This window comes from Leopardus geoffroyi, chromosome E2 (genome assembly GCF_018350155.1).
Source record: "Leopardus geoffroyi isolate Oge1 chromosome E2, O.geoffroyi_Oge1_pat1.0, whole genome shotgun sequence".
Lineage (NCBI taxonomy): Eukaryota > Metazoa > Chordata > Mammalia > Carnivora > Felidae > Leopardus > Leopardus geoffroyi.
The window spans coordinates 9,105,751-9,129,257 of NC_059335.1; the positions used below are offsets into that span (position 1 = coordinate 9,105,751).

The following is a 23,507-nucleotide window of genomic DNA, read 5'->3' on the forward strand; positions in this document are numbered from 1 at the left end:
CCCCTACGGCCGGTGAGGCGATTCGCCGTGAAGGGGCTCGGCTCGAGTGCCGCGCCGCGTCGTGCCCGTGTGACGTCACGTAGGCGCCGCTCGCTGAAGGCTTTCCCCGCCCACCCCGGCGCTGTTCTCTCTTTCCGGACCTGGCTGAGCAGGAGGCGCCATCATGGTGAGCGTGCTTTGAAGAGCTGGGGGCCCCGACTATCCGCCGCCATCCGTCTCGGACTGGGGCTGGGGGAATGCCGGAGGGGAGCAGGGATGCCAGGGGAGCTCGGAGGGGGCGACCGCCGCGGCGGGGGAACTACTGGGGAGGCTCGGAGACCAGGGATAGGTCGGTCATCTCAGCCTCCGGCCCCCTCCCTTGCCCTTTTGTTATTATACGTACAATTAAGTAGATGGCCGTATTGAAACACAAGGAGGTTAAGTGACGTGACCGGGATCACTCTGCCAGGAAGTGGCAGAGCTAGGGTTCCGACCCAGGCGCTGGTCCCACGTCCGTCCTTAATCTTTGGTCTCTGCTGCCTCTACCTGGACCTGTCATCCCTCCTGGCCTGGCACGTTGGGTTCTGGGGCGGGAGGTTTGGGGGGGTGGAGTGGGGGGGGGGGTCTCTGACCGTCCAATGCCTGGGTTTCGTGGCCAGGCAAACCGCTGAAGTCTCAGCTCCTTGTCCGCCCCGTGATCTTGCCTTCCCTGCCCGTACCCCCATTTGTCGGTCTGTTTGTTGGGGACACAGTAATCCTGTGTGACCGACGTGAGTTTGGAAGAAAGAATTTGTCCGAAGAACGCGTCATAGATGATTGCATACCTTAATGTTGGAGAAAAGGGAGCTACGGATAACCAAGTAGTTCTTTGCAATTCCTAACTTGGTCTATTAAAAAAAAAATCTCGGGGCAGAAGTTGGGGTACGGTGTAGTGGAAACGGTGGCTTCTTCGGTTTTCTCCGTAAAAGTGGGAAACTCCCTCCTAAGGTGGTTGGGTTCGGGGAGGTAACTGCGGGAAAGGTTCTCGTATTGGTTCTGCGTTGAGTGAGTTCCAAATAAAGGTTCTCTGCTACGTTGTTAGGTAGAGTCTGCCCTTGGCTTCTGTTGTCAAAAAATAGATTCTAAAGAATTAAAAAAAAAAATTTTTTTTTTTTTTGAGTTGGTATGACTGCTGTGTTAAAGCTTTTCATAGGGGTCATTTGAGGCCCAGAAGATTGTAAGTGACTCTCCGCATGTCACCTAGGGGTGGGCCAGGGATTTGTTGTCTCTTCAGAGACTGGGCTCCTTGCCCTTCCTCGGAGATGAGCAATCAACTCATTTTTGCGGGCGAATAATCTGCCAGATCAGAGTTGGGTCCGTAATCTCTGCTTCGTTAACTCTGCAGGGAGTCGACATCCGCCATAACAAGGACCGAAAGGTTCGGCGCAAGGAACCCAAGAGCCAGGACATCTACCTGAGACTGTTGGTCAAGGTGAGCTTGAGGCCTGAGACCCTTAGGCAGCACCACCCCAGAATTGTGACTTCTAGAACATTCTAGTATTGGTCCCCAGGCTCCTCCAGGGGTCTGCGTGGCAAGCTCGTAACTGGTTTTGCCCGGGGTTCCTGAAGGTTCAGTGTCCTCAGCGTCTGGGCTGTCTACATCTGGGAGTTGGGGAAGGGGCTTGGGGGGTCTCCTTGGGGCCCAGTGGGATGGGGAAAAGCCATAAAAACCTCGCTAGCCCAAACCATCATTTCTTTTGCCATTTGCTGGAAGGTTGGGGGGGGGGGGGTGTGTGGGCTGCCCTCGGTTCTCATCCTTCCTTTTCTCTTTCCTCCAGCTGTACCGGTTTCTGGCCAGACGGACCAACTCTACCTTTAACCAAGTTGTGTTGAAGAGGTTGTTCATGAGTCGCACCAACCGGCCACCTCTGTCCCTTTCCCGGATGGTGAGCGGCTGACTCGAGGAGCGACTGGATCCTGTCTTAGAGCTGGGCTCTGGGTGGGCGGGGCGGGGGTGGGCAGGCCTGGAGCCTGGCCATCGGCTGGTTTACTTCGCCCAGCGGTGGGCACAGAGCTCTGACCCTTGAGGCTGAACAGCGGTGGGTACTTGAGTGGTTCGGCCTTGTTTTCTTGTCAAGTGGGGGCACTTACAGTGGGTTCGTGTGGTTTCAAGCCCCGTGACACAGTCCTTAAGTGTCAGGAGCGACCTGTCGAACAGTCTGCTTGCGCGTCGTGTCTGGTGCTTTTCCCAGGCTAGACCAGCGGGGAGCTAGTTGGGAGGTGGGGCGCGGGTGGGTTTGGCCCCGTCAGGGCACACGTGTCTCTTGTGCCCTTGGGGGCGCCTGGAGCAGTGGGATGGGGTTCAGACACCAGAAGGAACTTCCTTAAGGTGCATTTCTCCTCCTCCAAAGATCCGGAAGATGAAGCTGCCTGGCCGGGAAAACAAAACCGCCGTGGTTGTCGGGACGATAACGGATGACGTGCGGGTCCAGGAAGTGCCCAAACTGAAGGTGGGTGAGGAGGGCGCTCCGGGGCATGGTGGGGGGGCGAGAGCAGACTCCGGGGCCTGGATGACCTGTCTCAGGTCTGCACTGTGTGAGCAGCTTTTAGGATTGAAGGGGGATGATCTTGGCGTTCTTGATGGTGGGTGTCCCTGGGCACGTCCCTTCTGGGTCCCTGTTGGCAGTGCTGGTTCTCAAGTCATGTAGCCTGGCTTCCGATCTAGATTTCTCTGGCAGTTTGTGGCCTGTGGACAAGGTCTGGGGTCCTTTTTACCCCCGTTTCCTTATCCGTAGTAACTTGAGGGTGTTGCAGTGTTAAAGGCAATTTTAGAAACAAATTGGCCTCAGAGGCGCCTGGGTGGCTGAGTAGGTCAAGTGTCCCAAGTCTTGATTTCGGCTCAGGTCGTGATCTAACGGTTTATGGGATCAAGCTCCGCATTGAGCTGTGTGCTGGCAGGGTGGAGCCTGCCTGGGATTCTCTCTCTCTCTCTTTCTCTCTCTCTCTCTCTCTCTCTCTCTCTCTCTCTCTCTCTCTGCTCCTCCCCTGCACGTGAACATTCTCTCTCGATATAAATAAACGTTTTTTAAAATGGTAAGAATAGTTGTCAACTCAGGAAGCTCACTCTAATGGTATTAGCAGGCGCCACAAGCAGTGGGGTGACTGCTGGGCCAGGGCCGTGGAGAGGAAGTCCCAGCAGCCGTGGGTGGCCGTGCCAGGGGTCCGACCACTCCTGTCCTGCGTGTCCCCCAGGTGTGCGCACTGCGTGTGAGCAGCCGTGCCCGGAGCCGCATCCTCAAAGCTGGAGGCAAGATCCTCACCTTCGACCAGCTGGCCCTGGACTCCCCCAAGGGCTGTGGCACCGTCTTGCTCTCTGGTGAGTGGGCTTCAGTGGCTCCCGTGGCTTCTTCTGGGCGCCGGGTCCCTGCCTGATCCAGTCCTTCCCTTCCCCTTCCCCAGGTCCGCGCAAGGGCCGAGAGGTGTACAGGCATTTCGGCAAGGCCCCAGGGACCCCACACAGCCACACGAAGTGAGTATACCCAGCCTTTGCATCCGGCCCTGACTTTTTCCCTGGACCCCCCCGGTGGGTCTGGGGGCCTTGCCCCGCTTCCAGCCCCTTCTGTTTCTCACACCAACCCAGCATCAGGCCTCCGTAGAACCCCCCCACCCCCCAACCTGGTCTTACTGCTTCTTCCTCAAGACTTGGCTTAAAGCTGCTCCTGTTGAGGCCCTGCAGAGCCAGCGTATAAATGCAGGGCCTGAGTCTGCACCTCCCTCACGGAGCCTGCCTCTTTCTTACCCTGCCCTTGGGGCAGCTCAGGTGGATCCTTCCTGAGTGCCTGACGCTAACTGCACTCCCGTCCTTCCCCCTCACCCCCCACCCCCACCCCATCCCGTGTCCGGTGCTGCTCTGTAGCTGTCCCTGTCCCATTGGGGCTGGCCACTCCTGTGTGGGCACGGTCTCACCCTCTTCTCCCTCCCGCAGACCCTACGTGCGATCCAAGGGCCGGAAGTTCGAGCGCGCCAGAGGCCGCAGGGCCAGCCGAGGCTACAAAAACTAACCCCAGACCCTGCCTTGTTATTAAAAAGATTTGGACTGTTGACGTCTTCTTGTGTGTTATTCCGGGGATGAGGGACAGGGGGCGGGACACGGGAGGGGATCGGATTGGAGTCTGGGAGTAGGATGCGCGCCCGTCTCCGTGGACACCAGTGGCGGAGGAGCCCTTCCCTCGGAGGCGGAGTCTAGCTCTACCCGCAGGCGCCCTCTGGAGGCTTCGGTGCGTGCTTGTCTGGATCTTGCGCCATTGGACCCTTGAGGGCCCCCCACGGCCAGAGTCCCGCCCCCTCGGTGAGCCGGGTGACAGGTGTTTCCGCACCTGTTCCCTCCCCCGGATTAACCGCACCCGCCCCTCTAAACCTGAGCTCCTCCCAGGCTCGGCCCGGTGGGCAGGGTGTGGACCCGGAAGTGCTGAGGGGGCGGGATCGCGGGGGGGGAGGGGTACGTGGGAACAGGTGAGTTGCTCCCCTTTAACCGAAGCTTGAGTCAGCTGGGGTCTGGCGGGCCCCTGGGCCCTGGGCCAGTGACCTGGTGAGTGTGTTCCCTGGGCTGGGGCCTTCCCGTACCCGCGCTCAGCCTTCCGCGGGGACCTGCATCGGGCCCTCCTCTGTGTTTACACAAGGGGCTGGGTTCCCCGGATCCCAGGCTAAAACCTGATGAATGAGGCCAGACAGCCGGAAGGACGGCAGAAATAGAGGCAGGAGATCTCCAGACCCCTGTTCTGGCCTCCGAAAAGGCAAGGCAAGGAGGGAAAGGGGATGGGGGTCCGGACACATGGGGGGAGCTCTGGATGGGCGAGGGGGAGTCCTGGTTTTATTCCTCTTTATCTTTGTAGGCCTGGTCGCTGTGGCCTGGAGGAGGGAAGCCGCCTGGGTGCCGTGATTGGAAGGAGGGGCAGCTGGTTTGCAGGGATCAGGGGTCCACAGCCCAAAGGTTGGGTCAGGAGCCTCAAAGGAACAGCATGAGAGGGAGAGAGGACAGGAGACAGAGTGGTCCTTGGCCAGGAATAAGTGGTTAGCTAGCAGGAGATAGCAGGATTCGGGTAGAAACCCCGTAGAAACCCCGGCAGGGCAGCTCGGCCAGGGATCAGCAGAGATCAGAGGGCAGCCCCAGAGCACTCCCGCTGGGAGACAGGCGGGCAGGGGCAGCCAATCCAAGGAACGGTGGTTGGTCAGGCCCTCCATCCAGATGGGCCGGTTCCATGGTGATGAAACCTCCTGGTGAGCGGCTCCGCTGTGGCAGCCCGAGTGGGTGTGAAACCCCAGGAGCAGGGTCCCCAGTCCACGGAGACCAGTCTCGTTCCCTGGCTGGGTAAGGGGGATGCCCAGACCTCGGGCTGGAGCCCATTCTTCCCAAGCTTGAGCGAGCAGGTCCAAAGGGGAGGTGCGTGGAATGATCCGGCCGTGAGAGCCGCTGAGCCAGCCGCGAGTTGTCAGGAAAAACGGATTCTGCGGGACACGGCCGGGTGGTCAGATACGGACATTGTTGGAAGCAATCGATGCCTGCCAGATAATCCAAAGGAGAGCGTCAGTTAGACGCGCTATTGGTCAGGGGCACATAGGCAGCCCGCTCTGCCTTTAGTTGGGGACATTTGGGTGGTAGGAGACAGGCAGGCGGCCTGTCGCCTGGAGATGGTGGGGCAGTCGGCCGGCTCTCTGGCCAGGACAGGTGGGCCCTCAGCCTGACCAAGACTGAGCCAGCAGACCGGTCATTTGGGGCATCGCGAGGCCAGCAGGCCGGAAGTTGTTGCGGGGCGGAGCATAGAGGAGGAGTTGAGGGGTCCCGTGGCCGCGTAGAATCTGCCTGGCAGGAGACCCCCAGATGGTCAGTGCCCCAGAGACGGCCAAACCCTCCACCGCCCAGCCTCACGGCCGTCCCGCCCCAGCAGCCCCATGTCAGCCTCCCAGCTGGCAGCGCTGGAAGGAGCGGAGTCGGAGGCCGGGGGGCCGCCCTTGACCGAGGCCAGCCCCGGCTTCCTGTATTCCGAGGGCCAGCGGCTGGCGCTCGAGGCCCTGCTGAGCAAGGGCGCGGCGGCGTTCGAGGCCTGCGTGCAGCGAGAGGGGCTGCGGCCCTTCCTGAGCGGGGAAGAGCTGCGGAGTCTGGCGGCGGCGGCGGAAGACTGGACAGCGTCCAAGCAGCGGCCCGACAGGGCGGCAGAGGGAGCCACCGATGGGGACTCGGGCAGCCTGACCTACTGGCCTGGACGGTCAGAGGAGCTGGTGCCTACGCTGCGGCTGGGCTGGCCGGAGGACCCAGCCTGGAAGGGAATCACCCGGGCGCAGCTGTTCACCCAGCCACCCGACGAGGGCCACCCGCCCCTCAAGGAGCTGGTGCGCCAGGAAATCCAGGCTGCCCGCAAGGTGGGGGCTCGGGGGGGCCCGGTGTCCATTCCCCAGACCCGTGCGTCCTCACACGCCGGCTCCCGCCCCTGGGAGTGCATGTCCCCTAGGGCCCATGGCATCTTGGCCATGCCCTCCTGGGACTTGTGGGTCCACATGGCTCTGCCCCGATGACTCAGGTGTCCGTATCCCTCAGACCTCCTCCTCACCCTCTCTCCTGGGTACCCCTAGGCATCCACGACCCTTGGGACTTAACTATAACCCCCTGGCTCAGTCACCTCCTCCACCCCAGATTCCCCCCTGCGGCCCCCCTAGGTAGCCTACTTTTTTTTTTTTTAATATGTATTTTATTTTTAAGAGAGAGAGAGAGTGAGCAGGGGAGGGGCAGAGAGAGAGAAAGAGAGAGAGACAGAGGACCCAAAGCAGGCTCTGTGAAGACAGCAGTGAGCCCGATTCGGGGCCCGAACTCACGAGCCGTGACGTCATGACCTGAGCCCAGGTCACAGGCTCAACCACCCAGGCGCCCCTAGCCTGGTCTTTGTGCCTGCCAGCTCCCACATTTAAGTGCTTTGCGCGGGTTAACATTTAATGACCCCCAGGAGGGTCCTGTGAGGCTGGGACACATTTTAACCAAGTGAGGAGATGAGGAAACTGAGGCACGGGAGGTTAAGTGTCTTCACTGGTGAGTGGCCGAGCGGGGATTTGAACCAAGGAGTCCTGGCCAGTGATCAGGAGTCATCACTGCTACGTATTTCCAGGCGCTCAGCACCCCAGTCCCCAGGGGAGCTCTGGGTATCCAGGGCACCCAGGGCACCCCCAAGGACCCAGCTGTGCAGTTGGCCACAGGTGCCCTGCCCGGGCATCCAGCCCACTGAGCCCTGGAGCGGGGGCGGGGGGGGGGGGGCACCAGGCAATGTGTCACAGCTCAGGGGACATCATTCACCACTGCAGCTGTGATTAGGATGACAGTTTTCCAGTCATCCAGGCAGGCGAGGCCTCGGCCTCCAGGAAAGCCAGGCTTTTCCTCATCCACGTGTAGGCGCTGTATGAGCAGGAGTGTGGGTCTGGGGGGAGGGGGGGGGGTCTCTCCCGCAGTCCCCTGAACATCCCGCGGAAGCCAGGCCCTTCAACTCCCACCCCCAGAGCACCTCACCCCCCAGGGCCCCGCCCCCCACTCCCAAATGTCCCTTGAGCTCCAGGCTCCATCCACAGCCCTTTTCCCCACCCCTCCCCCCAGCTAGTGGCCGTGGTCATGGACATCTTCACCGACCCAGACCTGCTCTCGGACCTGTTAGACGCCGCCACTCGCCGCTGGGTGCCTGTCTACCTGCTCCTGGACCGCCAGCAGCTGCCTGCCTTCCTGACGCTGGCCCAGCAGCTGGGGGTGAACCCCTGGGCCACTGAGGTAGGAGCCCGGTGGGGGGGGACCGAGTCGCCATCCTCCTGGCGCTGGGGCAGCGGGGGGCAGATCCTTCCACAGGGTCCTAGCTCATCGAGGCAGAGGCCAGCTGAGAGGGTCTGCTGAGACCTGATGCCCGAGGCAGTGGGGGAATCAGGGGCGGGCTTTCCCACACGGTCCCCCTGAGTTAGGGGTACCTCCAAGAGACCCACCCCCCTAAGGCTGGATATTGGTGACTCTGGGGAAGCTGGGACAGAGTCCTAAGCAGGGGACTCCCAGGCCCTGCGCGGTGAGCGGAGGCGTGCTAGGTGGGCCTGAGCAGGGGCGTGCCCCTCTCCGTTCCAGAACCTAGATATCCGGGTCGTGCGAGGCTGCAGTTTCCAGAGCCGCTGGCGACGGCAGGTGAGTGGCAACGTGCGTGAGAAATTTGTGCTGCTGGACGGCGAGAGGGTCATCTCCGGATCCTACAGGTACGGCTGCCCCTCGTGATGCCACCCGGTGTCCTGTCCCCATCTCCCAGTGTGCTCAGAGAGCAGCTGGCATCCCTTGACCAGCCTAGCCTCGCTTTCCTGGTCTGTGAAATGGGTCGAAACACCCTTGCTGGTAGAGGAGGTGGGGGGGTGGGGCAGAACCAGCTGGGGGTGGAGCCAGGCCCTGCCCAGGGGGCCGGTTTAGTGGGGGAGGGTCCCCTCTTTAACCCTGGGTCTCCTCATCTGGAAAGCGGGGCCCGCAGTTGGTGTGTGGGTTTCCAAACCAGGAGGACCTGGCTTGGGGTCCTAGCTCCGCCCTGAGTGAGTTGACTCCGCCCCTCTAAGCATCTATTTAAAAAAAAAAAAAACAAAAAGAAAACAGCCCGTTTGCAAAGGGCCTGGCCCTCGGACTGGTCCATGACCCTCCTCTCTCCTGTCTTGGGGATCTGACCCGACCCTGGATCCTGGCTCCTCGACCTCTTAGCTCGGTGACACTGAGCTCTGTGCCTCCCCTGCTCTGAACCTCAGTTTCCCCATCGGGAAGGTGTGAATAATCACAGCACCTACCTCCGAAGGTCACAGTTCGGGGAGGGTGCGGGGTGCAGGGACTCTCGGGTCAGGGGGCCTGGGTTCAAACTGTAGCTCCCCCAGCTACTCGCTGTGTGACTTTGGGCAACGGACTTCACCTCTCTGTGCTTGCGTTTCCCCCGCTGCACAGCGGGATGATGTGGTTAGGGCCCGTGGAACAGGGTTTCTCCTCGACAGAGACGGTGCTCACGTGCGGGACAGCTGGACGATTCTGTGTCGTGGGGACTTTCTTGGGCCCTGGAGGAGGCTGAACTGAATCTCTGGTGTCTCCCCAGTAGATGACCATAGCGCCCACTCTGCCCTACTATGACAAGCCAAAGTGTCTCCGGACATTGCCGGGTGCCCCCTGGGGGGGGGGAGGGGGGGACGGGCAGACATGCGCGGTCGGTGACCATTGGCCTAGGCTAGCGGTGTTCAATCTTGGGCCTGCCTGCGTCGGAATCAAAACGCGGATCTCGGGGCCCCGCCCCCATTCAGCCGGCCTGGGATGGGACCTGAGAAGCAGCATTCCTGGCAAGCTCCTCCAGGCTGCCCGTCCGAGGAACCCATTCTGGGACCCGCCAATGTGGAGGCTGGGACCTTTCGGAAAGAATCTACCTTCCCGGCTTGGCCGGGGGGGATTCAAGGAGATCACAGTGCCTTGGCGCGTCACATCAGCCGCCTTCCGTAAACATCAGCTGTCATTTATTATTGTCATTATTCGGGGTTTTTTGGTTTCGTTTTGGTTTGTTTTGTTTTTAACCCTATTTCATCGACTCTAAGGTGCCACCGATGAAAAGCAGCGTCCCGATCAAAACGCGAAAAGAGATGCGTCTTAGAACCAATGAAATACAGTAGGGGCACAAGTCAAACCCACCGAGCGTGGCTCCCTGCCACCAAATCAGGTCTGAGGACGCTTCGCCGAGCCCCCGGGTCCGGGTGGACGGCCCTAGAACGGATGAGGCCAGGGCCACGAGAGGTTGTCCAGGGCCTCTGGCCATTTAATGAGGGGGAGGGGTGGAGGCAGGAGGCTCGGGGAGCAGCGAGGCCGGGAGACCAGTCCCAGGCCCTGCCCTTCAGGTCGGTCACAGCAAATGTGGGAACAGCAGCAGGCCCAGCGCCAGGCCGGCGGCGGTGACCCCTTCCAGCTGGCCGCTTTCGGGACCGGGGGCCCTGTTACACATGTGGCCGGAGCAGCAGGTGGTGGTGAGGGCGTAGGTGACGCCCATGTAGGTGACGGGCTCCTCGTGGCCGCAGGAAGTGGACTGCACGCAGCCTTTGTTGATGAGGAGGCCGAGCCCCGGGGCCACCCCCTGGCCCGTGAAACAGTCCTCGTCTTCGCCACAGCGCATGTGGGTCCCGGGGCAGTGCGTGGAGTCGGTCAGCTCACAGAACACACAGTCCTTGGCGCCCGTGGCACCTGGGGGCAGAGCCATCGCCAGAAGCAGCAGCCAGCTGGGGACCATGGTGGCCTGGCGGCGGTGACGGTGCCCAAGCCAGGCCGTGGGCTTCCTGGGCCTCCTGGAACTGCTGAATGAGGATCTCGAGTCCCCCCCCCCCCCCCCCCCGCCGCGACTTTCGCCCCTGGGCTGGCCTCCCGGGGTCAGCACTTGGAGTGTCCTCGGTTCCCAATGCTCCGTGTCCGTCTCAGGAGCTCTGTCGTGACCGCGGCTCTCGAGCGCTTGGGTCTCAGAAGATCCCCGGGACGGAGACAAGCCAGCGGGCGCGATCCGACGGGCGTCTCTGTGCAGCGGAATGGGGTGACCTCACAGACGCCTCAGGGTTCCCACTGGCCGCTCCAGGGGTGAGGTCACAGGTGGGGGGAGGGGTGTCACAATCGGAGGGCAGGACGGCCCCCTGACCTGCCAGAGAGCGAGGGAGGGCACTGCCACCCTGCCAAGGTAAGGACGATCGGACCCACGCTCGCCATCCTGGGGGCTGAGTCGTCGCTCTCTGGGCGCTGGGTGCTGTGCCCGCTGAGGCGCACGAGACACAGCCTGCAGTGAGCCCATTTTCCAGATGGGCAAACCAAGGCTCAGGAAGGGAAAGCGACGTGTCCAAGGTCCCCTGGGCCAGGATTGCAGCCCAGGTTCGTGTGATTCCAAAGAGGGCATTTACTGAGCACCTGCTATGCGCCAAGGCCTGAGCCAGATGCTTTAAACGCCACCATCGTGCCAGCAGGGGCGATGGGGACACCGCTGACCACAGCCAGCAGGCTTTTAGTGCTGGCCACCGTGCCCGGGGCTCAACTCCCTGTTCCCTCGTTCCAGTCTCCCTACATTCGAGCTCCGTATGACAGACGAGCAGACAGAGGCACGGACCGGCCACACAGCAAGTGCTTGACAAATGGCGGTCGTTATATGGGAAGCAGCCGAGCCCGACAACAGGACTTGTGGAGTCCGAAAACACATCCCATCTCTTTCCGGACGGGGAAACTGAGGCACTGATGCAGCCTTGGTTGGGGAGGGGGCAGAGTCCCTTAAGATAAATTTAAGTGTCTTAACTCACCTAGCGGTCACGTCAGCCCTCTGGGTAGGTACGTGGGTCGTTCCCATTCTACGGAGGGGGATGTCGAGGCCAGAGAGGTTGCAGGATTTGCCTGAGGTCACACAGCCTGCCCTGGGACCAGGTGGGGACTGGTAATGGAGTCCGGGCGGGGCCCGCGGGGCTGCACGGAGAGCCTGACCCCTCCCTGCGTGCCCCCCAGCTTCACGTGGAGCGACTCCCGCCTGCACCGAGGCCTGGTGACCCTGTTGACCGGCGAGATTGCTGCCGCCTTCAGCCGAGAGTTCCGGACACTGTATGCAGCCTCCTGGCCACTCCCGTCCGCGCCCACCTCGGGCCCCTTCGTCAGCATCGTGGGGGGGCTGCAGCTGGCCCACAACCCCCACCGTGTGGCCCGCCGCCGCTCTGTGGCCCCCGTGTCACCGCCACCGCCCGCTGGCCCGCTGGCCCAACGCTTGGCCGCCTGCCGAGTCTTTGACGGGGACAGGCAGGAGACCCCGGCCGCCCCAGGGCCGGCGCTGAGCGACATCCTGAGGAGTGTCCAGCGCACCCGGACCCCCAGCGGCCCCCCGGCCCGGCCCAGCCACTCCCTGTGGGACCTGAGCCGCCTGTCCCAGCTGTCCGGCTCCAGCGACGGTGACAACGAGGTGAGACCTGGCAGGTGGCCTGAGAGAGAACAGGAATAGCTGGAAAAGAATGGAGGCAACCAGGACCGAGTTCCAGTCTCTCCCTGGCGCCTCAGTTTCCTCATCTGTGAAATGGGTGGGTCCAGAGCTGTAGGAGCACCCACCTCAGAGGCATGTGGCCCTACTGCGTGCCAGGCAGGGGTGAGCGCTGGGCGGCCTGGGGCAGAGACCCCGGGAGCCACCCTGGGTGCAAATCCGGGCACGACACGCCAATTGTGAGAGCCGGGGGCGGGGGGGCAGAAATTTGCCTGAACCTCCATGTTCTCGTCTAGCAAATGGGCCCAGCAGTGGTCCCCATGCTCAGTTCGGCGGGAGGGAGTCAGTGAGGGGCGGATGAACTAGAACAATCATCGTTCCGGTAAATCCGCGACGTGGAATTTATTTTTACTGAGTTCGTGGCCTCACCTCACGCCAGGTCAGTGAGCTACGAGTCTTCTCACGTTCATTGTTACAGAGGGGTAAGCTGAGGCCCAGAGAGGTCAAGTAACTTGCCCAGAGTTCCAAGCAACCATCTTTTGGGGGCACCTTGCCACACGCCGGGCGCTTTCCCAGGGATGGCTAGATGGGACCTTTGCCACAACCCTCTGGCGGGGTGTGTGTGGGGGGGTGTGGGATGTTATTACAACTCTGCACCCGCCCATTTCGCAGATGAGGAAACCGACGCACCAGGGAGAGATTGGAACTCGGCCCTGGTTGCCTCCCGGGTGAAGCTTTTAAATGCTCTGCCCCTGGCTTCCCAGATTCGAGTGTCATGGGGGTGCTGGGGAGGGGGATTTGGGGAGCTCTGAGGGGGTCTTGGCGCCCCCCCCCAGCTGCTTAGACACCGGGGTTCCAACACAGCCTACACTAACTCTCTGGGATCCTGGGTGGGGAGCCTCAGTGCCCCCAGCTGTAAAGTGGGCTGTCGAGAGGGGATGGGACGGGGGACAAACAGGCAGACTCGCCCTGGATGCCGGCAGAACTGGGGCGCAGTTTCTCCGCGAGCTGTGCGCCCTCGTCAGGCTCAGTTTTCCCATCCGCGAAGTGGGAACCAGTGGGGACCTTTTCGGAGGCGGAGGGAGAAATGTCCCAGGAATCGCCTCCCTCCCTCGCTTCCGGTCCAGGGGAGAGGTGGGGATGGGCACAGCAGGGGCAAGGTCCTCGCCTCCACCCCGTCCTGAGCCACCCTCACCCAGCATCACCTCCCTCGGCAAATATTTACTCCCCCCAGGCAGCTGCTGGCAGCTTCCTGTTTCTCCTCAAGTGCAGAGTTGCAGGGGGGGATCACGGCTCCCGGACCCCCCCCCCCGAGGCCTCCCTGCACACACACGCCTCCCCTTGCCTGGACTCGGCCCCCAGCACCTTCTCTCACCTCCCTGTCTTTCCCTCCACAGCTCAAGAAATCCTGGGGTTCCAAGGACACCCCCGCGAAGGCCCTGATGAGGCAGCGGGGCATGGGAGGGGCCCCCTGGGCTGAGACAGAACCCCGTCCTCTGGGCCGGTCCCAGCCCCCAGGCGGCCCCCTGCCCCTCCTCCCTGCCCGCCGCCTCGGCCATCTGTCCCCGACCAGAAGGAGGTTTGGTGAGGATGCCACCTCCAAACTGCAGGAACCCCGAGGCACCCAGCAGCCAGACTGGGCTGCCCAGGCAGGACTCAGGGGGCGACCCTGACGGGAGCCAAAGCCACCCTGGACGGGCCTGTCGACGGTCACCTCCCAGCCCCCCCCCCCCTCCCCGTCCCCCATCCGTGTGGTGCCTTGGACAAGGCTTCTGGCCTCGGTGTCCGGGAAGCGGCAGGGATGTTTCCCCCTTTGTTCTAGAACTCGGGCAAGCCCAGTGCTCAGTCTAGATGCCAGTGTCGCATTTCAGAAAATGGGCAGAAAGTGTCGACCCGCCGGCATCCCGGCCAGGCCGGAACTTGTCTGAGGACGGGCCTGGCGGAGTGGCCCCCGAGCCTGCATCGCGTGGGGGCGAAGGTGGGGCGTCCCTGGGACAGGGTGGGGAGCCTCCTGTATCTATCAGGCTCCGGAGCTGTGGGTAAACTGAGCTTAGCAGAGGAGAGGAGAGAATCCAGTCCAGGGAGTGGGGCTTAATAATGAGGGACAGGAAATTGGTGGGGACCCCTGCTGGGGGGCCAGTCAGGGCCCTGGGCGCTGGGACTGTTTTCTGGGTGCCACGGGGCCAGTTGTTGGGGCTCCCTTTACCTCTGCTCAGAATAAAGCTGCTTTCTGCCAGAATCTTGCATGTTCACAGCCTAGCCGCAGACCCAGGAATCCAGTCCTGGGCCCTTTCTCCCTCAGACTCCCTGGGGGGAGCCAGGCGCCCAGCGTGGGGGTCCCCCCACCCCGGCGGCCTCCTCCCCTCGCGCGCCCCCTGCCGGCCGTCCACCGGCGCGCCGCCTCCAGAGCGCATAGAGAGTCGGGGCAGGAGCGATGCGTTTATTCTCAAGGTCACAGGTCCCGGGGGTGCTCGGAGGCCTGGGCTGGGGTGGGGCTGGGATCGGGGTCCGGGCTGGCGTCCTCGGGGTCGTCCCAGGGGAAGGTGGGCAGCCCCGCATCTGCTCCCGGTAGACGCGGTCGAAGGCTTCGCTCTGTGCCACCGTAAAGTGGTTCTTCCAGTCGCCGCACACCCCTGGAGGGGAGGGAGGGGCGGCGAGGGGAGGGAGGGGCGGCGAGGTGAGGCCCGGCGGGGACATCCCCCGCGCCCCACATCCCAGCACCCTCTTGCCCACCTCCGGGCCTTGGCCAGGAGCACCTCCCCGCTCCCTTTTCATCTCCACGTTGTTGCCCTTTTACCTCCTACTGATGGCTGCCTCTCACGCTGGCCTCCAGTCACCTGGCCAGACCCCTGGGCACCCGTTTTGCCCCCTCCTTCCCTTGGCTCCCCCCCCCACCCCGCCTCTCCCTTCAGTAGACCTGTCGCCTTCCTCTTTCAGCTTTACCCCCTGACCCCTTAAATCGCTCTGCCCAGAACCTCCCCCTCCCGCTCCAGCATTCCTGGCTCCCTGTCCCTAACCTCCCTGGCTGGAAAAGGGCATCCTCACTCCGGGGCTCCTGCAACACCCACGCTACCTCCATGATGGCTCTGCCATTGGGAATGTACCCACACGCCCGTGCCAGGGAACGCGCGGAAGGGTGGCCCTGGCTTCCTCGGTTTCCCTCCTTAACCCTCGTGGCCACCCAGCAGGCGAGGGGCGTGACCTCTGTCCCTTCCACGGGCCCAGGCGGGCGCAGGGGGCCCTCGGGGCCGGCCTCGTGCTTCTCACCTGGGGCCAATGTCATTTGGATGGCAGTATTTTGAATTACATGACGCCCCCTAGTAAGGGTTGGGGGTGGGGCTCCCTGTGATAGGCTGAAGAATCCCTCCCCCTCCCATGTCCACGTCCTGGTCTTTGGAACCTATGAATATGTGACCTTACAAGAGGGACTTTGCAGGTGTCATTGGTTAAGGATGGAGGTTTATCCAGGCAGACCCACAAGGGTCCCTATAAGAAGAGGGGGAGGGGCGCCCGGGGGGAGGGGGTGGGTGGCTCCGTCAGGTTGAGTGTCCGACTCTTGATCTGGGCTCAGGACACGATCTCATGGTTTGTGAGATCGAGCCCCCCCCCCACCCCCCCATGGACGGTGCGGAGCCTGCTTGGGATTCTCTCTCTCTCTCTCTCTCTCTCTCTCTCTCTCCCTGTCTCTCTCTGCCCCTCCCCTGCTTGCTCCCTCTTGGTCTCTCTCAAAACAAACATAGGGGGGAAAAAGAAAACGCAAAAGAGGCGGGAGGCTTAGAGTCTGGGATTGGAAGACTGCCACCCTTCTGATCGGAGGACCGGTGAGGGGCGAGGAGCCCAGCAGTCCGTGTGGGGCTGGAAACGGAAAAGGCAGGGAACAGATTCTCCCCCCTGGAGCCTCCAGAAGGACCCGTCCCCCCTGACCCTTTTGATTTTTAACCCAGGGACACTGATTTGGGACTTCTGACCAGAGCTGTAAGGGAATAAACGGTGGGTTGTGTGAAGCCGCTAAGTTTGTGGTCTTGTAGCAGGAATAGGAACGAAGACACTCCCTCCCCCCTTCCCGTAATCCGAGCGCTAGAAGGTTTCTGGGCTGAACCGTAACACTAAGAAAGATTCACTAAGACTCTATATAGCCTCAGGACGGTTCAGTCCTGGCTGTGGCCTTGGACAGGGCCGTTTTGAGCTCTCTGGATGCCGGGCCCTGTGCTAAGCCCTGGGGGGGCGGGGGGGGGGTCCCTCGTGACCTTGGGAAGGCAGTGCTGCTCGGAGCGACCCCACGTTTCAGCTGGGAAAACCGAGGCCCAGAGAGGTGACATGACCGCCCCAAGGTGCACAGCCAGGCGGTGGCCGGGGGAGCCTTGGAACCCCAGAGCCCCCGCACCTTTCCGGAGGAAGGCGCCGTGGCGTTGGTCCAGCAGGTAGGGGGGCAGCAGAGTGAAGTTGGACATGGCGTTGGCCTTCATGGCGCCGAAAGCCGAGTGCGCCACGACGGAGTCCAGCGCCTCCTTGCCCAGAGGCCGGCCCAAAAACTGGCATATGTCCTGCAGGGAGCTGTGGAGGTCCTGCGGGGGCCGGGGAGGGGGGGTCAGGGAGGCCGGGTGGAGGGAGGGGACCCCAGGCAAGGAAGGAGCACCAGACCCAGAATCTGGATGTCCGAGTCCCCGACCCAGAGCTGTCTGAGTGGCTCTGCTGCTTTGCCTCAGTTTCCCCACCACCAAGCCAAGGGATGGGGCGATGGCTTCTGAGAGTTTTCGCAGGCTGGGGGTTTCGGAGGGTTCCACGGGCGGGGGAGAAGGGGCAGAGCCGGGGCAGAGGTCAGTTGGGCAGCTGGTGCACAATCACCCCCCACTCAGGTTAGAAGTGGGGGTCAGCCTGTCTGTGCCCCAGATCTGCACCTCCCCCCCGGGTGCCCATCCCAGAAGAGCAGCCTCACTCACTGGGTCACAGGACCAGATTCTCAGCCCGGCCTCCCCTCTCTTACTCCCCCTCCCCCCACACCCCTGTCAGTCTCCCTCTGCTCATCCCCTCCTCTGGTCTCGGCACCCTTGCACTGGGCCTGCCTTGTCCTCTCCCCACGGACCCACGCCTCGGCCTCCTCCCTGGCCTCCCTGCCTCCAGGCGCCCACACCCAAAGCTGCTCCCAGCCCCCCTGTGGCTCCCCAGTGCCCTGGGACAGGAGTCCCCGCCCCCAGGCCTGGCTTTCAAGGACAGAAGTGGTCTGGCCTGGGCTGGCCTCTAATTCCAGAACTTAACCATTCCCTGCATTTTCCTCCCTGCAGCCTTGGCGGGGGTGGCCGAGAATGCCCCGTGGCACCCTCCTCCACCAGGCAAACTTCCCCACCCAGATACAGCTCAAACATCACCCTCCTCCTGGCAACGATCGATCGTTCAGGCCACGTGGATTGAGGGGCGCCTGGGGGGCTCAGTCCGTTGAGCGTCCGACTTCGGCTCAGGTCACGATCTCACCGTCCACGGGTTTGAGCCCCACATCTGTGCTGTCAGCACAGAGCACACTTCGGGACTTCTGTCTCTCTCTCTCTCTCTCGTATATCTGTGCCAAGCCCGCCAATAGTCTTGCAGACAGGTGTCATTACCCCGGTCAGTAAATGGAGGCCCAGAGAGGGGAAGACACTCGTCCAGGGTCACACAGCTAGGGAGGAACTCAGATTTCCGTGCCCGAAGCCCACGCTTCCCTCCTCTGTCTCGCCACCTTCCCTGATACTTAGTGCCCAGGACAGTTAGCCTTCTCGTCAGCGCCGCCAGCCCCACGGCTCCGGTTTTCCAGGCCATTCCTGGTTTCGCAACCCTACATCCCTTTATCTTCTTGAACCATCGGCGTGTCCCAGAAATTCTAACATGTGTGCAGTTCCTCACACGCCAGGGGCAGCCCAGAAGCTCTGCCAGGCTGCATGGCCCAGTTTTGGGCTTTGGAGAAAAAAGCTCCATGAAACAAAACAAAACAAAACAAAACAAAACAAAACAAAGCGGGGGGGGGGGGGGAGGGGGGAGGGGATGGGAGGGTGGCGGTTAACGCCGGACATCTTGTCTGGACCTTTCCATCAAAAGACGTTTACCGGGGTGGGCAAAAGACTCAGGCAGGTTGTCAACTGTCCCCCAGCTTCCTCCTCCATAAAACGGGGGTACTAACAATATTGGGGTGCGCCCTATACAATTATATTTTTTGCAGATCCAAACGGGTCCAATATGGGCAGCTGTAGGTGGTTCTAGCTAATCTGTGACTCGCCTGTCCACACGCTGAGGATTAAGTGAGGTGTTTGGTGCATGGTATTCTCGTTATTGCCGATCGCACAGGTCCTGCCTCGGGACCTAGTCGCTTTTACTTTGCGCACTATATTAACACTTTGGGGTACGTTGTCAGATGGTCGTGCTATGCCGGGGGCTCCCTACGGCGGCTCACGCAACCTCACGAGCTGGCATTTTCCCACCCATTTTAAGGATGGGACGTCTGAGGCTCTGAGAGATTTGGGGGGACGTTAACTGCTTTGTCGGACACAAACATTCAGGTGCTTCCCCCTCCAAAAAGTACCGGCAGAAAGCATCCAAAAAAAAAATAATAATAATAATACATGAGGAGCGCCTGGGTGGCTCAGTCGGTTAAGCGTCCGACTCCCGTCTGACGGTTCTGGAGTTCGAGCCCCGCGTCGGGCTCTGTGTTGACAGCTCGGAGCCTGGAGCCTGCTTCCCATTCTGTGTCTCCCCCTCTCTCCACCACCCCCCCCCCCCCGCCAAATAAAATAAAATCCATGACGTGTATATACAAGAAGGAAACACGTCTGGGGAGCTTGGGGAAGGGGCATGTAAGGGGACCCTCTCGGGTGCCCAGCTTCTGGAAACATCTTTGTTAAGGACCTGGAATGGCTGGGCGTGTTCGCTGGGGGCTGTGCCCCCAGAAGCCCGGCATCCTCCTGGCAGCGGGGGAAAGCAGTGGGCCTTCTGGCACGGCACCTCTTCCAGGGAACTCTCCCTGATTGCCCCAGCCGGAAGGCATCTCTCTCCCAGGTGCCTGCTCTGGGGACGTCTGGTGGGGTCCGGACAGGATCCCCGTCTAACTCCAAAGGCTGTTTCCTTCTGCTGCTCCCTTCTGCCTTTCAGGCCACAGCCATCCCTGGAGCTCACTCCCCACGCGCCACGGTTCCGTGCTTTTCCTACCGCCTCGCCTGTTCAGGGCCCACCCCTGGCTCCCACCTCCTCAGAGAAAAGCCAAGGTCCTTGCTGTGTCTCCCACCCCCACCCCTACCCCCACTCAGGCGGCTCTGGCCACATCCTTCTTTGCTCCCCTTGGAAACACATCAAGCGTGTGCTGTCACCTCAGGGCCTTTGCACTGGCGGGTTCCCTCTGCCTGAGACTCCCCCACCTACCCACCCACCAGCTATCCCCCTGGGTCGTCCTTGACCTTCAGATCTTTGCTTAAGTGTTATCTTCTCCCGGAGGCCTCCCCAACCACCCTGTTTAAAATTGTGCCCCCACACATTCCTTATCTTCCTTTCCGCCTTGCCTTTTCTCTCTGCTCTCCAGCTGCCATCTGTTTTCTTTGTTTGCCCATGGCCCCTCTCCTGCTCCCTGGCTCAGGACTCTGCTCTGGTCACCGCAGTGCCCCCAGTACCTGGTGTGTTGGGGGAGGGGAAGGGGGCGGGAGGAGGGGAGGGGGAGGGAGGCGCCGGGTGGGGGTGGGGGCGCGGGATCACCTGCTGCAGTTGCTCGTAGGTGATGAACAGGAAGTTCTCTTTGCCCTTCATCCGAATCCAGCCCTTAATGTGGTCGAACCAGGAGCCAAACTGCACTGCGGGGCGGAGGGGCAGGCGGATGAAGGTGTGGCAGCAGGGCCACCCCCGCTGGGGGACCAGGGGGGCCTGACTCGCCCCCCACGTGGCCCCGGGCATGGTGCCTCGGGGCTGGATGCCTCCCCCAAGCCCCCCCCCCACCTCTGGCCCCCGGAGAGAGAACCTTTGTCTCCCCGTCTCTCTTTGTTTCTGCCCCTTTTCTGCATTTCTGTCTCTGTTTGTTTCTTCCCTTCTCTGTATCTGTGCGTCTGTCTGTCTGTCTCCGGTTCCTTCTGTCTCCTGCTTACTCTGGGCCTCTCGGTCTCTCTCCGCTTCTGTCTGTCATCGTCGCTCGGTCTCTTACACACGTGTCGCCCTCGCTGTGAATCGCGCCCGGTATCGCTGCCTCTCTCTCTCTCCTTCTTACCCCCTCCCCTGCCCCCTTCCTGTCTGGGCCCAAGAGGGGCACCCCTTCCGGACCCCCACTCCGCCCCAGTCCTCACCTTCGCCTTTGAGAAAGTTCTGCAGGAACTGGTCAGGTGGGCCGGGGTCCTTCAACTGCCCGGCGATCTTGGAGTAATGATACAGCGAGACCACTACGTCCCGGGGGTTCCGGCCCATGTAGATCACCTGCATATGGGGGTTGGGGAGAGGGGAGAAGGTGTCGCACACAGGCAGGACCCCACCCCAAAGACTGCATGCCCCCAAGCCTTCTCTGTCTCTGGGCCTGCAGCAGGAAGGCCTCAGGGTAGACTTCTCAGGGGACTTTCCCGCCAACAGTGGCTTAGATCAAGTTCATCTCATCCCAGAGGATGGGGAGACCTCCCTGCAGCCACATTCCAGCAGGACACAGGGACTGTTCCCGGACCAGGCGGGGTGACAGGTTGGCTTCAAGGGAATTAAGACCGGAAGACGGGGGGGGGGGGGGGAGGGGCAGGGGGGCGCCGGGTGGCTCAGTCGGTTGGGCGTCCGGCTCTTGATTTCGGCTCAGGTCATGATCTCTCGGTGGGCAAGATGGAACCCCACATTGGGCTCTGTGCTCTCAGCATGGAGCCTGCTTGGGACTCTCTCTGTCCCTCTCTTTCTGCCCCTCCCTACCCCTCTCTAAATACATAAAACAGGAGGAGGAAGGCATGGGGGGCTCAGGATGGGGTTGATCAAGGTGAGAGGCACTGACTGACCCTCTTCGCCTCTGGGCCTGGCGTTCAAGGCTCCGACTCCCTGGCTCTTAGCTGATTACCAGCTTCCTATTCCACAACCAAGCCTGCGTCAGCCCCACCAGATGGCTCCTTTCCTGGCCACCGTCTCCTTCCCCACGACCACGGTCAGCCACCCGGGCGGTCCGCCCCGACAAACACCCCGGATGCCAAGGCTCGCGTGACATCCCATGTCGCTGCCGGGAGGGTCAGGCAGCTCTGCTCTGGGACAGACGCCTGGACGCTGACCCACCCGCCTCTTTCCGCCACTGACTTTAGCCTCGGTCCTTTTGCTGGGATTCTCTGCGGCCGTGGGTGCAGCAGCTTGGCCGAGACCTGGGCCTCCTCGCAGCAAAGCCGTGAGCCTGACCGGGCCGGGGGGGGGGGGGGAGTCCCGGGGGGCCTCCTCTGTCTACACTCGCTTCCTTGGTGATGCGACCAGTCTCCTGCCTTTAATGGCCCCGTCCGCCTCTGTGTCGACCAGCCAATTCCAGAGACGCGTGTCCTATCGAGTCCTGATTCGGTTGCCTCGCTGCCCGCTGGCAACCCTCCACCTGGACGTCCACGGGCCCCGACAGAGCTCCCGCCTTCCCCCGAGCCTCGCTCCCGGCCTCCCCAAGTCAGTTGACATCACCACCATCTTCCCAGTTGCTGAAACCAAACGCCCTAGAGTCACCCTTGACTCATCTGGTTCACACCCACGCCCCACCTGCCAGCAAATCCTACCGCTGGTTCCACCTTCAACATACAACCCCAGCTCAGCCTCTTCTCTTCACCTCCACGCGGGCCACCCCTTCCCACTCCGTGGGGTCCACCGTGGCCTCCCACCTGCGCGCTCTGCCCTCCTCGCCCACCCCTGCGGGCTGCTCGTGAAGTCATCACCTTTGCCCACGAGGAGATTTTTCTTCCCTATTCTCTCGGCCTGTCACCCTTTAGAACGTGGGCTTGCGAGGCAGGCATTGCTGCGCGTTTATTTACTGCCGTTCTAGATCAGGCAGTAAGGGGTGCTGAATTCACCCCTTAGTTATGCGCTCCCCCACCCCCACACGCCTCCCTCCTCCTGCACCTTGGCCTTGGAGGTGAAGAAGGCTTTGGCAAAGAGCTGGATGGGGAGGTGAGAACTCATGAGGCGGGGTCCGGGCTGGTCCGAGAGGCTGAAGGCACCCAGGACGGTCTCACACCAGGGCGCCCGCTTCCAGATGGGCACCGAGAGAATCCAGGATGGGTCCCCGTCCTTTAGGATTAAGCTGAGGATCTCAATCATCCAGTTGGTCCCTGTCGGGAGAAATTGGGCCAATCAATCAAAGGGCGGGGACGGGTGCAGGGGAGAGGAGCGGGGAAACAGAGTCGTGTTGGGCTTCCCCACCAGGGAGATGAGGGGACCCCATTTCTCCAGCCTCTCCGGCAGCTACATGTGGGGCCGGGTGACCGAGTTCTGGCCCAGGAAGTGCAGGTGGCAGCCGTTTCCAGGGCTGGCCCATAAACACCTCCTACGTGTCCCCCCCTCCCCCCACCACTCTTTCTTCTTCCCTCTCTGCTGGCTGGATGCGGGGACCCAGTGGAAACTGGGGCTCCCGGGGATGGCAAGCCATGAGATGGAAGGAGCCAGAATGCCTGAGGCAGCCTGGATTTCCCCCAACTTCCCTCCGTCCCTCCACCAACTGGAGTTTGAAGAAATGACACAGAAGCTTCTAGCAGGCCTTCGTGTCTGAGATTCCGCGGCTCGCGGATGAGGGCAGAAGCCTCGTGTCCAAACACAGAGGGAGCTGGAATTAAATCCAGGCATCTGGACTTAAAAATCTCAGCTCTCTTCACTGCCCCTTCTTGGCAGGAGCCCCTTGATCTCTGTGGGGACACCCGTGTGTCACGTAGCAGGAAGGGATCTCATCAAATGGCCCAGTTCACACGTCCGGATTCCACGAGGATATAGGCAAGTCAGATGAGAGATAGAAAAAAATAATGATAATATTGACAATCACCTGTCATTAGTATCATATTGCCCTGGATTCTCTGTGGGTTGTTTTTTTTTTTTTTTTTTTTTTTTTTAAGTAATCTCCGTGACCAACGTGGGGCTCAAACCCACGAACCCCAGGTCAAAGAATCACACGCTCTGCCGACTGAGCCAGCCAGGCGCCCCTCTAGTTCCCTGGATTCTAACAATAACCCCGCCCGGGTTCTTAATGGGTTGCCTCTCGCCTCCAAATTCATTCTTGGTTGCCCTGTTTTGGGATATTGGGGCCGGACCTTGTGAACGGTTCTCCGGCAGCGGCCAGTAGAGGGCGCTGGAGGAACCCCGCAGGAGGACGGGGTTCCCTTCCAGGTTCTCCCGGGCCCTTCCCTGCTGCTCCTGTGACCGGACAGCGGCCAGCGGCCAGCGGCCAGCAGTGCCTCGGACCCCCAGTGACCCTTCTCCCTCCGCCACCGCCCCCCCCCTCCCCGGCAGATTTCCTTGGGGGCTCTGCTTCAGCCCAAGGGGACTGGCTGATCCCTGTATGGCCTCTTCCTGTGTCCCCTGGGGCTCTCTTCACCTCTTGGTAGTTTAATCCTCCCTCACTTGTTAAAAAAAAAT

The 23,507-nt window shown here is 61.6% G+C and overlaps 4 protein-coding genes across 4 annotated transcripts in view; 2 read left to right on the forward strand and 2 right to left on the reverse strand.

The window, feature by feature from the left end:
• Positions 1-56: 56 nt before the first annotated feature.
• Positions 57-4,059, forward strand: RPL18 (ribosomal protein L18). The gene is made up of 7 exons (XM_045440698.1): positions 57-166; positions 1,364-1,450; positions 1,797-1,904; positions 2,370-2,468; positions 3,211-3,334; positions 3,418-3,487; positions 3,944-4,059. Exons 1-7 carry the CDS (start codon positions 164-166, stop codon positions 4,017-4,019), a joined length of 567 nt encoding a protein of 188 aa, XP_045296654.1. The 5' UTR covers positions 57-163; the 3' UTR covers positions 4,020-4,059.
• Positions 4,060-5,781: 1,722 nt separating this feature from the next.
• On the forward strand, positions 5,782-14,196 carry FAM83E (family with sequence similarity 83 member E). Its single transcript, XM_045440695.1, has 5 exons — positions 5,782-6,375; positions 7,592-7,759; positions 8,099-8,223; positions 11,498-11,942; positions 13,355-14,196. Exons 1-5 carry the CDS (start codon positions 5,908-5,910, stop codon positions 13,628-13,630), a joined length of 1,482 nt encoding a protein of 493 aa, XP_045296651.1. The 5' UTR covers positions 5,782-5,907; the 3' UTR covers positions 13,631-14,196.
• SPACA4 (sperm acrosome associated 4) lies at positions 9,769-11,430 on the reverse strand. Its single transcript, XM_045440699.1, has one exon. The coding sequence runs from the start codon at positions 10,254-10,256 to the stop codon at positions 9,876-9,878; it is 381 nt and encodes a 126-aa protein (XP_045296655.1). The 5' UTR covers positions 10,257-11,430; the 3' UTR covers positions 9,769-9,875.
• A 187-nt stretch (positions 14,197-14,383) lies between the features above and the next one.
• SULT2B1 (sulfotransferase family 2B member 1) overlaps positions 14,384-23,507 on the reverse strand; it is a 30,787-nt gene continuing 21,663 nt past the window's right edge. Inside the window, 6 exon segments of the mRNA XM_045440696.1 lie at positions 14,384-14,507; positions 14,510-14,590; positions 16,342-16,522; positions 19,668-19,762; positions 20,246-20,372; positions 22,005-22,213. Coding sequence (XP_045296652.1) covers positions 14,410-14,507; positions 14,510-14,590; positions 16,342-16,522; positions 19,668-19,762; positions 20,246-20,372; positions 22,005-22,213 — 791 coding nt within the window. The 3' untranslated portion in view covers positions 14,384-14,409.

Coding starts and splice junctions, on each gene's coding strand:
- SPACA4 (XM_045440699.1), bottom strand. CDS start 10,256: ATGGTCCCCAGCTGGCTGCTGCTTCTGGCGATGGCTCTGCCCCCAGGT.
- RPL18 (XM_045440698.1), top strand. Junction 1,905..2,369: donor CTCTGTCCCTTTCCCGGATG/GTGAGCGGCTGA, acceptor CCTCCTCCAAAG/ATCCGGAAGATGAAGCTGCC. Junction 3,488..3,943: donor ACCCCACACAGCCACACGAA/GTGAGTATACCC, acceptor TCCCTCCCGCAG/ACCCTACGTGCGATCCAAGG.
- FAM83E (XM_045440695.1), top strand. CDS start 5,908: ATGTCAGCCTCCCAGCTGGCAGCGCTGGAAGGAGCGGAGTCGGAGGCC. Junction 8,224..11,497: donor GTCATCTCCGGATCCTACAG/GTACGGCTGCCC, acceptor CGTGCCCCCCAG/CTTCACGTGGAGCGACTCCC. Junction 11,943..13,354: donor CCAGCGACGGTGACAACGAG/GTGAGACCTGGC, acceptor TTCCCTCCACAG/CTCAAGAAATCCTGGGGTTC.